The sequence below is a fragment of the Tachypleus tridentatus genome, chromosome 8 (genome assembly GCF_004210375.1).
Source record: "Tachypleus tridentatus isolate NWPU-2018 chromosome 8, ASM421037v1, whole genome shotgun sequence".
In the NCBI taxonomy this organism is placed as follows: Eukaryota; Metazoa; Arthropoda; class Merostomata; order Xiphosura; family Limulidae; genus Tachypleus; species Tachypleus tridentatus.
Window position 1 is genome coordinate 105,353,676 of NC_134832.1, and position 18,660 is coordinate 105,372,335.

The 18,660-nt window shown below is 34.1% G+C and overlaps 1 protein-coding gene across 1 annotated transcript in view; it reads right to left on the minus strand.

Annotated features, from left to right (window-relative positions):
* Positions 1-265: 265 nt before the first annotated feature.
* Positions 266-18,660, minus strand: part of LOC143223976 (doublesex- and mab-3-related transcription factor A2-like) — a 34,546-nt gene continuing 16,151 nt past the window's right edge. The window contains exon 2 of the mRNA XM_076452444.1: positions 266-4,246. Within this exon, the coding sequence (XP_076308559.1) occupies positions 3,201-4,246 (1,046 nt within the window). The 3' untranslated portion in view covers positions 266-3,200. The remainder of the gene's footprint in view (positions 4,247-18,660) is intronic.

Here is an 18,660-nt window from a genome sequence, read left to right on the forward strand (position 1 = left end):
TATAACGGATAACGTGGAATAATATAGCCTGACACCAATACTCTAGATATCTGTTTATTACCAGATAAGAATATATCAGATAACGTGAAATAATATAGTTAAACACTAATATTCTTGCTATACACTTAGCATCAAATGAAAATTCCTTGTATAAAACAGTTACCTTTGCATGCATTGTTTTCTGTTTAGAGATAAGTAAAGTGGACACTTTAGAGTTTTTCATCGAATGCTTTATTGTATTTAGTTTCGTTTACAGACAGTATTTACACACAATACTAAGCATATAGAACTGTTACTTGTATAGGCTACATACTGTTACGAAACAACTTCATATAATAATACGATATGGTCCAATAACACTGAAACACCACCTTGAACTTACAGTTCATATCAAGAAGGAATGTAGATATCATATTTATTTACTTTTGTATTCATAACAAGTATCTGAAACAGTAAAAAATATTAAACACGTTCCTCTAAATATCCTTTTTAACAACATATCTTACAAGAAATTTGAAAAAAAGCGAGATTACAACTTTTTTTTCCTAATTATTCATTTTTCGTTATTGTACCGAGTTTATTGAATGAAGATGTTACAGTTACGTAATATTACAGTAAGAAAGGCGTTACAGTCATGTGCTATCACGTTTTCTCAAGAAGAAATGGTGAGCACCATTCTCTATTAATTCACACAGATATGGACACTTTAGAGAGTCTTCTAAAGTATTAGCGTGGACATGTTACTAGGTGCTCTTAATAACAAATTCCAGTTGTTGACCAGTTTACTTTCTTTTAGAATTTACTGTAAAGACTATTGTAGTTTCTAAATTTTTCTTTGAACAAGCACGTACTATGTAAACAGTCATTTCAAGTTCAATCCAAGACTACTGAGCTGCACAGGAATATAAAATACGAAAAACATTACAACTGGTGTGTATGAAAAATAATGAAAATAGTATTGGCCAAAGAATTACAGTCGTTCATAATTTAACAACGTGCTTTTTTGATCGGCAAAAACCGTCTGTTGTCGTAAACACCTTATTATGAAATGCTAACTTAAGACATTCTGTTCCAAAATAATCGAAACAAATGTAGGGTATCTTATTTCTCAGTTTTCTTTTGTCAATAATTGTTCGACTCGTCAAAAGTACTGTTTATACACTATGGTTTATTTGCAAGTTTACTGAACATTAAGTTCATTTTAATTTCTTACGTCATTGTTCTATGTCAAATTTACAATGTTATTCAAAGAAATCACTGTTATTGCAGTTCTAAACATATAATTGTATGAAACGTTTCTTTGTTTTAAATTGTTTCGTAATACAAATAACCGCATTGTTATATGCATCATCTTTGTCGCTTTTGTATTTGTTTTCAAGCGTAGATTTCGAAGTATAAAAACTGTTTTTCAAGGTTCTGTTTATTTTCACTCAAAATCTTTATTTCATCGTAAACAAAAGGTTTTGTAACATTCAAATCTATCCTCTTGCGAACAGTTATGGTGTTTATAACTGTATTGCAACAAACAGCCGTTTAGGTTGTGTTCTTTGACTGATTTTCGTAAGCAATTTAAATATAAAATAAACAACTCTAAGCTTTGTTATCAATCTACGAGAAACACCTGGTATAAAATTCGTACATGGTGATTATAAAGAAAACTGCGTATTCAATGTGGTTATATCTTAAAAATTACTTCCCAATAGATTGAGAATGACGTAAAGCGTATTAAACGAGTTGTGTGACAGTTTAAAAACAATCAAACATGAACTATATTCAGATGTTTTTATATAAAAACCTATGATACTTAATATGCCATTTGAAAAATTTGTTTCCACTAGAATAAGCAGTTTTAGGACATAACCATTTTAAGTTGTCAGCCAGCTTGTTTACTTCCCCAAACAAAACTAACAAACATGATGTAATGCTTTTTTTTTGTAATAAATTCTGATGTATTCCAACAAATCTCTCACTGACGCTTATCAATAATGAATAATGGAATAAAAAAGACAGTTTACATAGCATGTAGTCATATACAAAAGTTATTCATTTCTTTATATTCCAAACATGATCGTCAGTTAATATAAAATAACAAATAAAATCAAAAACTAGTTCTTTACGCAAACGCTGCAGCAGGTATAATGGGAAACGTTTCATATCTAATATCACACGGTTCATTTTCATCCATAGCTTTTAAATAGAAACCATAGAAATTTATGCCTAATCAATTTTTATTTATTGCTTCTATTATACAGCTATTGCTAAGCAAATTATGGGCAATTGCTTATTGTTATTTTTATTGTAGTGTATGCATATTGCTAAGATAGAATTTTGCATTTTTCCCATCAAGCATTGTTATTGGATCTTATCTCTCTAAAAAAAAAAAAAAACTTTGGAGAAATTCTACTCGGCTTTAGAGTTCTTATCTTTCTTATCAAAACTGTGGACAATATTTTTCTTTGCTAACAAATAATATAATCATTAATATATTTACAATGCCTACATATTTTGTCTGAAAATATAGGTTTTTTTAAGTTGTCAAACTTCTTCAACGCGTAATACAGAATGTTCGAATACTGAATTTTTTAGGGACCGTAAAAACGTTTCTTTCTTGTACAAATGCTATTTTATTACATTTCAATACAGATAGTGAGAAGTGTCTGTATATAACACGGTATTCTAAGATTTTTAACACAATATGTAAGTTTCTTCTTGGAGTTCCAAAATCCATTATATAAAACATACAGCTGATGAAAACAAAAATTATTCTATCAAAAGAAAACAAGATTATTCAGAAAGGTTATTTAGAATGCTTTTAACTCGTAAAAAGTATTTAAATTTGACAACTTGTTATTTTAACTTTAATATTCTCTGCCACCTCTCAAAAAGGATAAATGTCAAAGCGCTAGTTTGTAACGTTGTTCAGAGTTGTTGTTTGTTTGTTTTTCAGGAAGAAACTTCTTCGACGTGTACATGTATAGAAAATAACTCGCTGTTTTTCAAGTTAAAGACTGTTTTTCTTTTTCCCTTTCAAAAAACAAGTGGTTAGGTAAAGAAGCGAAAATATTCCTCCAATCATAGAACAGTGCAAGAAGTAAGAAGTTTCAAATATTTTACATTTATACAACAAAGAATCAATTATCTATAGTTTGAATATATTCTTGCTGTAACAGCTTGAGCCTAAATAAGGCATCTTGAAATATTCAGTCTTTACTCTCAGGACCAGAGCACTCATCTTCGTCACATGGACTAATTCCCCCATCTCGAGAACTTGTTGCTTCTTTGTTTCCCATGGCAACCGTCCAAGTGTTAGCTTGTGGAGTTGTTCCTGCTCTTTTTAGCAACGCCTCTGGCATATGAGAAGCAGATTGAGGAAACGTGTTAAGCATGGAAGGCCCAAAAATGCCGCTGTAATCAGGACGTAAATTTGCGCCGTGAAGACCAGATCCAGGAAAAAATCCACCATAAGGAGGCACTGTAGTCATAAGACCTCTAGGGACATGCGCAGACGGATAGGAACGACGGAAAGAGGGATTTCCAGAAAAGACTAGATGTGGGGTGTTTGGGATGGATTGAGGAACCGTTGAAAACACAGAGAGAAAGTTCTGTGTGACTACTCCTGGTGGAGAGAAGGGTGACATAGAGTGATTAGCAGACGCAGCAGACAAGTTTCCAGGAAAAACGGAATCGCTGCGCTTTGATCTTGGAGTAATAAGCTCTTTTGGAGAATCAGAAACAGGAGAATCATCGCCTCTCTCCAAAGAATTGCTCTCTTTTTTTTCTTCTTCCCCAGTTTGAGAAGCAAGAAGCTTGTCAATCACTTGAATCACGTCACCGTTGACCTGTTGCAACGCCAAGGTCAGGAAACTTCGGTTTTCTTTTGGAAAGATTCGAGAGAGAACATCAACGGGAGATTTCTCTTTATGTTTAGCAGAAGAACTGTTTTCTTTGTTTTTTGTGTTATTCGCCTGGATTTTCGGTTCCGTCCAATGAATAGCGGAGTTAGATTTTTCTTCAACCAGCGGGTCTGAAATTCTATCCAACTTCTGCGGAGAATAGTTGCTATTGGTCATTACTGTTGTTGTTACGGGAAGCTGATGTTTGTCTTTATGTTCTAAACTGGCCAAGTCGGTATCAGAGTCTGATTCAGTTTTTTCAGAGCACACTGACGCCTCTGGCTGCAAGACTTCTTTCGGATCATCAGGATTTGTTGTTGGAACGTCAAGAGAAAGTCTTGGCCGTTTCCAGTCTGGAATCAAGCAAATATAATGTAATAAATGTCTTTCTTCAATAAAACGTACTTATAAAAGCATCCGTTAGATAGCATTAAAACAAAATTTATGTTAAAAAGGGAAGACAATTTGACGAAAACATATCTAATTTATTCTGAATTTATATATCATTTTAAAGAGACATCTAACGGTGGAAAGTATTTTATTACTTTTTGACGCTGCTTTAAAGATAACGTATTACATAAGAATAAAAAGAATTGCGACAAGTGAGTAAATAAAGTTGTATTACAACTAATTAAAAATATGTGCTTCTGCTTCTCCAACACCATTTTAATGCATAAACAAATTACAATAATCCAAAAAGTACTTGGGAAATTTTAAGACACATTTTATTTTCGTGTTTCTCGAACACACTGATGGTTATTCTTTTTCAACGTTTTTTTTTCAATGATATTTCGTTCATAAATTGAGGATTATTTTTAACATCTACAAGTTTTTTTCTTTTTTACTAAGTCAGCGCCTCCAAGGATTTACTTCTTTGTTCAACGAGTTGACATATACAACAGATGCTCTTGCGAACAAGAATAGAGAGAAATGGCCTAATGGTTAACGTGCTGGACTGTGAATCTAGGGGCATCCATGATTCACGTCCCATCACAACAAAAACCGTCCTTCGGTGGGACAGCGGTAAGTTTTCGGATTTACAATGTTAACATCAGGTGTTCGAACCCCAGGGGCAGACATAGCAGGTACCCAAATGTGGCTTTTCAGATAACCCTTGTGTAGCTGAGTGCGGATATTCCAAACAAACAAGCAAATCGTGTGAACAGAGGTAAAAGGTGACTCTTCTTTCTAAGTATCTATTTGGTATTAAAGTCAACAGGCAATCATATTAGCTACCAATGATTGTAGTTAAGTAATAAGTCGACCAGTATAATAACCAGCTATACAGAAAGTTATCATTTAAGTGTTTTGGTTCGGCTTTGAGAATGTTTGCAGTAATGAAGTCATAAAAAATAAAACTATTTTAATATATGAATCGGTTCTTATACTATAGTCATTAAATGAAAATTTAGTCAATACCTGGCGTAGACCTATTACTGAAACTATAACGTATATTTGATATTTTAGGATTCTTCCGCTACTGTTGGACCAGGCGTGGCCTGGTAGTTAAGGCACTTGACTCATAATTCGCGGGTTCGAATCCCTGTCACACCAAATATGCTTGGCCTTTCAGCAGTGTGGGCGTAATAATTCCACGGTCAATCCCACTATTCGTTGTTAAAAGAGTAGCCCAAGAGTTGGCGATGGGTGGTGATGACTAGCTGCCTTTCATTTAGTCCTATACTTCTAAATTAGGGGCGGTTAGCGGAGATAGTCCTTGTGTAGCTTTGCACAAAATTTAAAAACAAACCAAACTTCTATCGTTTCCTAACTTTTTAATCCAATCTATTTTCTACTGATACACTGTTGGGATAAAATTGTAGAATTTAATAAATAATAACATCTGAAATAATTAATTTTAGTTTAATTACGTTTCTCGATGTTTTAGGTCTATATAACAGTAAAATTATCGTTATGTTATGTCATACCGAAAAGCGATTACACCAATGTTAAATAACAGTAAAACATGTATAGAATGTGAGTAGAAAAGAAAGAACATTAAATCCAGAATTAATTCAGAAAACAATTTTTAAACAGAACAAAAGTACCCAAACGTGGATAATCACAAGTTGTTGTTTTCTCTTATTAAGAATTTTAACACCTTATAATTAATTATAAGTGTAAACGTATACACATGTGTCCATCAATGGAGTTGGTTTTGAAAACGAAAACGAAGAGTTTTTTACGTATAATATTGGGTTTAACTTGTGAAACAAAAAAGTTTGAGATTATTTGGTGAAAAGTTTGTTCTTTTATTTTTCATCTTGGAAGTTATAACAAGTAAAATTAGAACAGACGATCATCTAACAATCAAAAAGTATTCGTGCTCTAGAAAAACATAAAAAAAAATAGAAAAGGTTTAATCTTAGATATTGTCAATAAATATCCAGCTAAATAGTCATTAAAACTTCTGTTTTTGAAATTTCAAAAATACATTCATAATAAAACCGTCGAATTTTCTAAAGATGTAAAAAGTGTCGTAAAGTGTCAGAACCAGAGGAGGTAGGGTAGAATTTGACTGTTGCAGAACACGAGGCGCTGAAAATAAAACGCTAAAGTTTACTGTCTCAGAACTCCAAAGCAGGACCTTTTAAATCAGAGAATACTGGCAGGAACAATCGTCAATAAAAGAACCCACTAGACCATCAGGCCAGGAAGTGACGTTTATAGCCTGCTATCCAGTGATATAGCTACGTGAATGGCGCAATAACCAAGTAGCAAAAGTCGAGTGCACGTGCACGTGTGGGATTGATCGTCTGCGCTCACGAGACCTGAACATGGTGGTCATAAATTAGATAAGCGATTCTGTTTCATCGCCGACATACCTGAGTAAAGCGATAAGCATTTTAGCATGATTATCAAAGGAAAATATTATGATATGTTAGAATACAGTTATAATTAGGCGGGGGTAAGATTTATCAAGGCAATCACCAAGGTGAAGTCGTTTGATCTTAATATTTGAGTTGACCACCACATACAATAAAACATGTGTCTGACATGATAAATATGGTACCAAAAATTCAGCTACTGCAATTCTTATTTAAACATTGAAACGTTTTCTTCATGGGTTTCACTAGGTCGTTTTAGTGGCACTGATTGAAAAAGAATGGATTATAATAAGCATTCCGAATTTTATTTTAAAGATAGTTTGTTTTTTTTGAATTTCGCACAAAGCTTCACAAGGATTATCTGCGCTAGCCGTCTCTAATTCAGCAGTTTAAGACTAGAGGGAAGGCAGCTAGTCATCACCACCCACCGCCAACTCTTGGACTACTCTTTTACCAATGAATAGTGGGATTGACCGTCACATTATAACGCTCCCACGGCTGAAAGGATGAGTATGTTTGGTATGACGGGGATAGTGTTACAGTGTTCATACCATGCACTTAAGTGAAGAAATGTGCTAAATACGGTTTGTTGTTAACACCTACCTTGCAAAAACCTTCACCATTATTCAGTGTTAAGATTATGTTCGTAGTTTTTCTAGTGTTAACCTTGAGGACGTTCACTAAGCTTTTTGTTTCTCTGTTGTTGTTTTTTCAGATAGTTACGGCCTTATCAAAACAATTTGAGAGTGGAATTACTTTGTAAAAGTAAATTGAATGGAGGTAATTTCAAACACTGATAACATTACCTATGTTTCTAACCATTGTGAAGACCTTATATTTTGTAAAGGCAGTCGTAGTCAGTAACATAAAATACAGCTTCTAATATTATCTAATTAAGCACCACTGTCAAAGACACGTAGTGTTATGACTTTATTTTAAACAGATGGAAACAAGTTAGATAAATAGTGTAGATAATATTATATTAGGTCATTCATCAAGTAATGTCCGAAAATTTAATACAGAAAGTGCATTGTCATTTCTGTCTTTGTAAAAGGCTTTAATGACTAAAATATGTAGTAGGACGTGTATAAAAATGTTCAGACAAATAAAAGAAACTAACCAAACTCTACTTTTTCAGATCATTAATCAAATAAACCTTTATGAAAATGGATGTGTCTGAAGAGCACACTAGGCGTACAACGCTTTATGAGTTTAAAAAAGGCAACAGTACAGCAGAAACTACATGAAACATTCAAGGTGTTTATGGTACAGAGTTTCTCAATGAAAGAAAATGTCGAAGGTGGTTTTAGAAGTTCAGATAAGGTGACTACAGCTTAAGTAATGCGCCACGTTCAGGTTGTCCTGTTGAGTTTAATGATGACTTGCTGCTGGCTGCACTTAATGAAGATTGTGCTGTAACAGTTGAAGAACTAGCACAGGAGCTTAATTCAACCCATTAAATAGTTCATCGTCATCTGCAACAGCTTAGAAAGGTATCAAAACTTGGAAAATTGGTCCCCGATGGTTTGACAGAAGCCAACCTCAGAAGAAGAGTGGACATTTTCACTTCTGTGCCCTCTCGTGAACATAACTCCCCTTTTTTGGACAGGTTAGCGACTGGAGATGAAAAATGGTTCAGTGCTAGTAAACTGGCGAAAGCACAGCCCAAAATGGAACTCCACCCCAGGAAAATCTTGTTAAGGGTTTGGTGGGATATTGTTGGTGTGATACACTTTGAGTTGCTGTCACTCAATGTCACGATCGCATCAGACTTCTACTATCAACAGTTAGAGCGTTTGAATTTTGCACTGCAAGAAAAGAGGCCTGCTTTGATCAATCGTAAAAGTGTTATGTTACACCAGAATAATGCACGGCTCTATACAGCAAGGATCACATGTTTAAAGACTGAAGAGCTATATTGGGAAAAACTTCTACATCCTCGTTATTCTTCAGTCCTTGCCCCATCTGATTATCATCTATTCCGAAATTTGCAGAATTATCTTGATGGAAAAGAGCTTGTAAAACATGAAGATGTCAAAACTACCATCTCTGTATTATTTTCCTCCAAACCCCAATAATTTTACAGAAGTGACATTCAGAAGCTTGTGAATCGTTGGCAGGAAGTAATTAATAATAATGGAACATACACTATTGATTAAATAACATTAAAAGCATTTGAAATACTTTCTATTTTTGTTAACCTAAAATCGGACATTACTTAAGGGATGACTTGATGCAAGCATTGTTACTTTAAAATGAATTGATAAATTGGAATGAAACATGTAACCAGGAATGGCCAGGTGGTTAAGGCAGTCGACTCGTAATCCAAGTGTCGTGAATTTGAATCCCCGTCACACGAAACATGCTCGCCCTTTCAGCCGTGGGGACATTATATTGTGACAGTCAATCCCACTATTTGTTGGTAAAAGAATAGCCCAAAAATCTGCGGTGGCTGGTGATGACTAGCTGCCTTCTATCTAGTCTTACACTGCTAAATTAGGGACGGCTAGCCCTCGTGTAGCTTTGCGCGAAATTCAAACCAAACCAAACTAGAACATGTACATGTACAAGAAGACGTAAAGAACGTCGAGTTAATTTTTAAAGTGGAAGACGTTGATAGTTTCAATTTAAATTAAGTTTCTAAAACTGTGTAAACATGAAACGTTGGTTTTATTTATTTATTAGTTTGTAGAACATATGCATTTGAGTGAACAATTATGAACGAATAAAACTGGTATTGCTCTTTGCATGTGTGAAGCTATACAAGGGTTATCTGCTCTCTGTCCATCAAGATAAATCAAACCCAGATTTTAATGTCGTAAATTCATAATTTTTAACTCTAGTTCTGGGAAATCGACTAAGAGAATTAAATTTCGAATTGTTGAAAGCTACAGAAAAAATATTTGTTTTTCATTGATAACCAATAAACGAAGTTCAAAATACGTAGAGTTTAACATTTATTGGTTTTATTTAGAAATTTACTTCATTTCATAAATCTTCACGTCACAAAAGTGCGATTAGCACGTGCCTTTGTAAATAACCGATTATAATGGCCTCCAAGTACTGTGCAGAAGTTATACTAATCTCGGAGGTTCCCATCTCATTAAATATGCACCACAAACTGTTAATTAAATTTCCCATGTAATTCCAAGAATGCCAAAGTGCGACAATAAAACGGGGTGCAAAGTAGTCTTTGTATAAAGTAATCTTACTTCAAAAGACGTCTTTGTTAAATAAATAGATAGTACGAACAATATTTGCGCGTGCGTCTATACAAGCCAGTTTCATAAATACATAGAACTGTCTCACACACAGTAACATTTCATTAACGCAAGCACGCGTGTCGCGCGATTCCTCCCGCCGTTCGCGCTATGGTCGCATGCATGCTGTAACGACGGCTAGCGCTTCTGTCGTAGATCATAACAAAATTTCGTTCATTAAAGTAACTACGACAGTTTATCCTGACGGTTTTAATAGTGGAAAATTGTCACTGAGATCGAAGAACGGTTATAGAGAATAGCCGTAAAATAAGACAGGATGGAATTCCAGTTGCTCTTTGTGTAGCTGTCCATTATTAAATTTTTGGCGTGACTTTGATATGAACTTTTGCGCCAGTCCATTTATCAGCACTGTGAATGTAGTTGATAGAGAATCGGACAGATCGCGCGCCTCCATCCAGGTACCGGCGTTTCATTGCGGTTACATACACATCATTAATATTGCATTTTATGACTGGCACATCTCGCGTGTCATGTGCCACAGCCATAACAATAGTCGAAGAACGTTCTGGTATGCATTCTCGTTCGCTAAGGCGTGACAATCCGTAAGGTTATTAAAGCTTGGAATCTCTAAGAGGAATATAGATTATCTTCCAAGACGACAAAAATACTCCAAAAGTCCACGCGTAAAGCTGCCTTTATTGCGGTCCTTCAAAAACTTCAATGACTTTTCAAACTCATTACTAACCGCTTTGTTCGCTGAACTTCTTCAGTCCATACAGTCTTTGTGAGCCTTATAATTGTGACAAATTGAGCTGAAGAAGGCGCCATTTACTTATGATTTATTGCATCTTAAACAACGCATCCTTGTCAAAGGTTACTCTACATTTACCATTGTTAATAAATAAAGAGTACACCTAACTTTTGGATAGATGGATTTATACTTAAATAGCTAGACATTCCTAAATAAATAAGTATATATATATAAATATATATACATATTGAAAAAGAAAGGCGTTTTTGGTTTTAATTTTTTAATCCTGTTTTTTTTATACCAATGTGTAGCTATTGTTTTGATATTTAAATATTGCTTCAATATGTTAAGTGTTATTGATTAATTAAAAAAAAGATTGTAACACTGTATACATCCTTCACTCCCGCACCCCGATAGTACAGCGGTATGTCTACGGATTTACAACGCTAAAGTCAGTGGTTCGATTCCCCTCGGTGGGCTCAGCAGATAGCCCAATGAGCACAGATAGCCCTCGAGTAGCTTTGTGCGAAATTCAAAAACCAAAAACAAAACCTTCACTCCCTTCTGATTTCTATAAGATAACTTATAAACACGTTTCCAAAATACACGGCCTACCTATGTTATGTTAAACAATACAGAGCAAATACAGATAAGCAGAAATCCTTGATATTACATAACCATTGATAGCTATTAGCTTTATACATTCTATTTTGAGAAAGAACACCAAAACTACAAAAGTAAATCATGTCGTGTTGAACGGTTGAGGTTAACAATCCATCAACACAAGTACAAACATAATTTATGTAAATTATGTTAAACACAATAGTTTATTGATAAACCGTTGTATAGTATAGAAACTGATGCATATCTATCGATTAAATCACTGCATAAATAAACTGAAACATATTTACTGATAAACCGTGTATAACAAATAAACTGATACAAACCTTGTAGCAAGCCATTGTATAACGAAACCTGATTCATATCTACTGATAAACCATTGTATAGTATGTAAACTAATGCATATATACTGATAAACTATTGTACAACATAGAAGCTGAAACATACCTACTGATAAACTATTATGTAACATAGAAACTGATACATATCTACTGATAAACCATTATATAACAGAAACTGAAACATACCTACTGATAAATCCTGGTATAACTTAGAAACTGATACATACCTACTGATAAACTATTGTGTAACATAGAAACAGTCACACGCCTACTAATAAACTCGGGTATAACGTAGAAACTGATACTTACCTACTGATAAACTATTATATAACAGAAACTGAAACATACCTACTGATAAATCCTGGTATAACTTAGAAACTGATACATACCTACTGATAAACTATTGTGTAACATAGAAACAGTCACACGCCTACTAATAAACTCTGGTATAACGTAGAAACTGATACATACCTACTGATAAACTATTGTGTAACATAGAAACTGATACACACCTACTGATAAACCATTATATAACAAAAATATATCCACTGATAAACCCTGGTATAATTTATAATTTAATACATACCTGCTGATAAGCCATTATATAACAGAAACATACCTACTGATAAACACTCATATAACATATAATCTGGTGCACACCTACTGATAAACCATTGTATAACAAAAATTGATACACACCTGCTAATAAACCCGTGTATAGCATAGAAACGGATACATACTTACTGATAAATCATTGTATAACATAGAAACTGGTATATACATACTAATAAACCACTATATAGTATATATATATATGTGCCTACTGATAAACCATTGTATAACAGAAACTGAAACACATTTTGATAAGCCTTCGTATGACAGAAACTGACACACACCTAATGATAAGCCATTGTGTAACTTAGAAATTAATATATACCTAATGATAAACCATCGTATAACATAGAAACTGATACATATCTAATGATAAACTATCGTGTATTGTAGAAACTAATATATACCTACTAGAGCACCAGTTTATGTAGCCTATTTATATTATCCTTAACAGACACACTACACAAAGGTCTTAGTGATGTCAAGTACACGCGGCATCAAACCATCAACATAACAACGTAGTTACTGTCTTAGTTAGAGATACAATCAACTTCATATTAAACCATCAGTATAACACTGTACAATCTCTTCTGGTTATTGGTACCGCCAAGTCGATATTAAACTATCAGAATAACACGTTACAATCTGTCTCGGTTAGTTAGACAATCCATATGATATCAAACTATCAGAGTAACACGTTACATTCTGTCTTTGTTATAGATACTGTCCGCATGTTTCACGGTTTCCCAACTCACTTTAGAAATGGGAGTGAAACTGGGTAGCTTGTCTAATGTTACTGGAGTATAATTTGATTCCTGCACTCCATTCAAAGTGTTTGTTCAAATAGCTGTATGATTATTAGGCATATTTGGTAGGTTTTATTTTTCTTGTAATGCTGTTCGTATATTTTTGCATTAGCTACAAATAAAGTGTAACACTTTTGATAGACTCGCATACTGAATTATGACTTTTTACTTTATTTAGAATTAAGTATTTGGATATTCGGACTGACATCCTGAAGTTTAGCCACAACGGTTTTTCGGGATAACAAGAGATGACAGTCAAACTTCAGTATACTACCTTACTTTCAAACATAAAAGTGGACACCGTTTCCAGCTTATTATAACCGTCACTTTACCACTTTATGTTTATGAATTTATGGTCCCTAAATCTGAGAGCCTCTTCAAGACAGGCTATTCAACGCGACAGAGGCTAATATACTTCACGTGAAACAGGGAGAAAGACGGCGTGGCTCTCTTCGGTTGGCCAGACAAACCCATTCAGAAAACTTGTTGGTTATTGTTCTCAGAGTATATTTTCTTTATAATACTCGTTTTTAGATGGTTACATTCTTCTCTTTCTGCTGGCATCCCTTCAGACTTTGAAATTTGTTAATCGACGCACAAGTTTCGTTCGTAAAACAGTTTCTTTGATATCAAATAGTGATGTTCAAATAATTATGTATACACACGAAGCACCTTAAGCGTTGAATATAGTAACTAAGGAAAAAAAAGAACCAGGAGTGGGGTGGGGGTCCATCTCGTGGTTGACAGTTCTTAAAGAAGCGCCCCTCATGATAGAGTGATGATGGACGAAGGCTACCCCCCTTCTAGTGTTGTCATTGTAAAGTTTCTATACATCGAGTAAAAACGTTGTCAAGAAAATAGAGCCTGTTTCAATTATGGAATACTTGAAAGGGACACAGTGACAGCTGTTTCTCATCAAATGATAGGTGCGGACAGATTGGATGAAAAAAGTTACAAATTAATCCACTTTAAAACGTCTTTTTTCATTGTGGACACGTTAGGCTTAACAATTGTCACATTTACGTTGTATACTATAGAACATGAATCAGTCTTCCTGCATGTTTATGAAGAGAGCTTTTTTTAACCAATTCTGAAACTCCCGCCTCCTGTCGTGCTCGTCCAACATAAAATAAAAATCATTGTCGCATCTTGTCATTCAAGAACATAGGAAGCAAAAGAAGTTTGTTCCTGTAACGGGACAGAACAACGTAGTTGCACGTGCACAGCTGCATCCCCTCCTTTCATACCTTGAGTATATCTTTTTTTTTTTTATATAAGCTTTTACTGTTTATAATACAAAACAACTTCTTTGACTAAAAAGTGTGGAAGTATAAAAGAATCATAAACATTTTAATTTGTCTTGTTTTCGCAGTTCCAAGATAGTACAATTGTGTGAAGTAACATTTTAAATTTTAGCGGAATTACTTTCAGTTAATACAACTGCACCATTTTAAGATATAACCACTGACAGCGTAAATGGAAAAGAAAAAATTATCGTATTATGTGTTAAGACAGAATATCCATCATGGCGGTAGAAATTAAATATTCTTCTTCTTAATATCTCACCAGGTGCCACTTTCACTATAATATCCAAAACAACCACAACAAAACATAGTAAAAATTCTGTCGTTTGTTGAGGATTGAATAAATACATTTGTAATGTCGGCATGCTAAGTAAACTACTCATGCTATTCAACTACGCCTTGAGCATACATTCATACCCACAATTGTATGTAAAAACTGGTTCCGAACTAAGTACGTATAGTCTCTCGAAATCAAAATTTACAAAAAAATAGGCATCATGTTTCAGTATTTATTTTTAACTAAACGTTCAAAGGAAAATAATTTAAAGAAATATTATCAGATTCTTCTACAATTCGAAATGTAATATCTTGTTAAAATTTTGCGAATGAGCGAATTGTCGATGCAATTTCAAATTGATTATGTGTGGTTTAAATTTTCATGGATATTTAACTTTGATGATCACGTGTATAAACGTTAACTCGGCATGCTTTGGATTGTTTGTTTTGGAATTTCGCACAAAGCTACTCGTGGGCTATCTGTGCTAGCCATCCCTAATTTAGCAGTGTAAGACTAGAGGGAAGGCAGCTAGTCATCACCACCCACCGCCAAATCTTGGGCTACTCTTTTACCAACGAATAGTGGGATTGACCGTCACATTATACGCCCCCACGGGTGGGAGGGCGAGCATGTTTAGCGCGACGCGGGCGCGAACCCGCGACCCTCGGATTACGAGTCGCACGCCTTAACACGCTTGGCCATGCCAGGCCTGCATGCTTTGGAGAGATTTTTATTTTGACAAATTTTTACACAGATACGTATTGGCCTTTTATTTTTACGTAAAATCAAATATGTATTTATCAAATAATTATAGTGTTTGTAAAAGTTGTTTTATTAAAAAATCTCAGAACTTCCTTGTTTGACTCTAAATTATTTTATCTCTCTCAAAGAGGTAGCGATAATATTAAGAACAGAGAGAGACACAAATAACAGAATACAAAAACCACTTCAATATTTATACTAATAACATAAATGATGGAGGAAAAATAACAGAATACAAAAACGACTTTAATATTTATACTAATAACATAAAGGATGGAGGAAAAATAACAGAATACAAGAGCGACTTCAATATTTATACTAATAACATAAAGAATACAAAACGCTCCAGTGGTAGAGCCGTATGTCTGTGAAGTTACGACGCTAAAAACAGAGCTTCGATACCCGTGGTAAAGTAGAGTACAGATAGCTATGTAGCTTTGTGCTTCACGTTGAAGCAGAGTACAAACACGTTTCCAGTATCTCACGAAACTAAAATTAAACATAACGAAAGAAATAATGCCAGACATAAGTAACGGTGCTGTCGTCACGTATAAAATAATAAAACATTGAAATTAAAGGACTGAACATTGTTTTCATTGTAAATTTAACACCAGCTGGAAGTTATCCATTAGTTATTACGTGAATTCTGAGCAAGTTTTCAGATGTACATCTACACGGATATTTTGTGTTTGATATTAATCTCCACTAAATTATTTTCTTGTCGATTTGATCTTATACTTTACTGTGCCCTGCTTTCATTTCTATGTTGTTTTGTTGTGCTGTTGCTGTTTTTTAAGACTAAGTCCTGCACCAAGAAGAAATCTCCACAAAAATACCTTTGGTTGTAGTATAGCGTCTGTACTTAATGAGAATTAATACAGCTTATAAATTAAATTCCTACAATTTTTTTTACTTGGAATGCACTCGCATATTACTGGAGAGACATGCGAACCGACGAGGCGACATCATGCGGCTTTTCGTTTTTAATAATGTTTAACTTCTGCTGTGAAATATTAGGAAAGCGGTAGGTAATATACTGTGTCCTGCGAGAACTGGAAAAATGTGATTTACGAATTAAAGAGAGAGCTAAATTCTTTCGAATATATTTTTTATTAATATGTTGATAAAAAGGATTTATTAAAACTTTTCGACCATAATGATTTTATGTAGCGTGAAGTGTATAATATTGTGCAAATATTAAATAAATAAATTAATATAATAAAGACAAGACTCTCACGACATAACTTAATAACTTCCGTTCCTTCAGCTCTTCTGAATATTCCTCTTATTTTCTAAGCGAGGAGATGTGGGCCGAAAAGAAGCAGATATATTATAGATTTATATTTTGTATAACAACATTAACTAATTGGTTATGTTTGTTTGAATTTAAGAACATAGATACATAATGGACTACATGTGCTCTTTCCAACACGGGTATTCAAACGCGGGTTCTAGCGATGTAAGTATACAGACATTCTGCTGCGCCACTGGAGGGAGGGTACAACTAATTGGTTAACGTTTAGAAGAATGCAGGCGTTCTGTAAATGTGTTAATAATAACAAACAAGGAGTTTTATTAATATAAATATAACAATATATTAGACATTTCGCCATAAACTATCACAGCAACGTAGAGATTATAACCTAACACATAAATATGTATGTATACAAGTTTTAATATATGTTAAAATTATCAACAAACAAACAAAAGGCAACACTTCCAGTAAAAGATAAAAAAATGTCTGTTCATGAACAAAACCATGTTGAGCTATCTGTTATGTCAACTGCGGAGAATCTAACACCGAATTTTAGCATTAGAATTTCATAGACTTACCACTATTCAACCGGCGGAAAGCAAGATGTCAAACAGAACGTTTTAAAAAAAAGAAAGTGCTACATCTATCATACATCTTCTATTATAACCTAGTAATAACTTTATTAATTTGTTGATCTTGATTTCAGTTTCACTAAAAATGAGTAATGAAATATACATTCCTTATTTTACAACAAAGAAGTGTGTCTTTCTAACCATAATGGTGTAGACTATGAACATAATTGAGAAATTTTTGTTTGTTTGCTTGTTTTGAATTTTGCGCAAAATTATATGAGGGCTAATTTTGCAGTATAAGACTAGACGGAAGACAGCTAGTCATCACCACCCATCGCCAACTCTTGGGCTACTCTTTTACCAACGAATAGTGGGATTGATCATTACATTATAACGCACACACGGCTGGAAAGGCGAGCATGTTTGGTGTGACTGTGATTAGAACCTGCGATCCTCATATTGTGAGTCGAGCGCCCTAACCTCCTGACCATATCGGGCCAACGCTAAAAATAGTAGGCTGTTTAAGCCTTAATGCTAGGCTGTTATCTTCACACGAGGTTTTCGATAATCATCCAGAAATTTAGTTATTATAGCTCTGAATTAGACATTTCCACCGAAAGCGTAAAAGAATTGTTTGAAATAAAGTAAATAGATTGCTCTGTAAAATATTTGTAAATTACTCTCATTGCGTTGGTTAAAAACAAACAGACAAACAAGGTATTTTTGACCTACAAAACCCTTAAAACAAAAACAACCTTTCTTGATATAGTTGATAAGAAATAACCTATATTTAATACATTTTAAGTTTAGCAATTAACACTCCTTCTCCAGTAGCGAAAATTTGAATAATTCATTGATTAATGGTCAATACATTAAACAACAACAGTACTCTATTACTATTATTAAAACTAATATGATTTTTGAGCGTGATTATAAAAATATTGATTCCTAGTCAAAGTAATTTATTAATATATCATTGCTAAATCACTACGTAGACCTCACTAGTAACGCTACAGTTTTAGTCTCTTCATCTGAGAAACGATATTAAGTTACTGGAAAGGGTTAAGGGGAGGACTGTTAAAGTGGTTCCAGGGCTAAAAGAGTTTAGATATAATAGTTGATTTGAGAAAAGAAAAACAAAACAAACATGATACATCTCAGTCTGTGGGTCCCAGAATTGAAACCCGTCTTCGAACATGCTTGCTTTTATCAGCCTTTAGGTTGTTATAATGTGTCGGTTAGTCCCAGTATTCGCTAATAAGGAGTAGCCCAAGAGTTATTGATAGGTGGTGTTGACTAGCAGCTTTCTCTCTAGTCTATCACACCAAATTAAGAATGGCTAATGCAGGCACTTCCTCGAGTAGGTTTTCCCGAAAATTCAACAAACAAAAAGCGCTGCTAGAAATATTGTTTCTGT